The sequence below is a fragment of the Fulmarus glacialis genome, unplaced genomic scaffold, assembly GCF_000690835.1.
Source record: "Fulmarus glacialis isolate BGI_N327 unplaced genomic scaffold, ASM69083v1 scaffold31814, whole genome shotgun sequence".
NCBI classification, from domain to species: domain Eukaryota; kingdom Metazoa; phylum Chordata; class Aves; order Procellariiformes; family Procellariidae; genus Fulmarus; species Fulmarus glacialis.
In genome coordinates this window covers 1-383 of record NW_009209222.1, presented here as the reverse complement: position 1 = coordinate 383, position 383 = coordinate 1, and the positions used below count along the sequence as shown (strand labels likewise).

At 59.3% G+C, this 383-nt stretch overlaps 1 protein-coding gene across 1 annotated transcript in view; it reads left to right on the top strand.

The window, feature by feature from the left end:
• Window positions 1-200, top strand: part of LOC104076049 (pyruvate kinase PKM) — a 15,396-nt gene extending 15,196 nt beyond the window's left edge. The window contains exon 11 of the mRNA XM_009576764.1: window positions 121-200. Within this exon, the coding sequence (XP_009575059.1) occupies window positions 121-200 (80 nt within the window). The remainder of the gene's footprint in view (window positions 1-120) is intronic.
• The last annotated feature ends 183 nt before the right edge of the window (window positions 201-383 follow it).

Genomic DNA, 383 nt, shown 5'->3' with positions numbered 1-383 from the left:
CGGCTGCCGTGGGAGACAGGCCTCGGTGGCGTGGGGAGTGGGTGACAAGCGATGTTCCCCCTGCAGCAAGCTGCCGGCGGTGGGACCCCAGCTCCAACACCTCCCTCTCTTCTCTCCTAGGCAAAGCGCGTGGGTTCTTCAAGAGCGGCGACCTGGTCATCGTGCTGACCAACACCATGCGCGTGGTGCCCGTTCCCTGAACGACTGACTCCAACCAGCAACCACCTTCCTTCCCCCTTCCCCTCCGTTCCCCTCCCCCCTTGCGTTAGACCAGCCATCGCTTGCGATGTTCTCCTTGTCCCTAGAGTGGATGTAGGTTGCTAAACACCACCCAGTGCAGCAGCAGCAGGGGGAAGAAACCTTAAATCACTAAAAAAAAAATA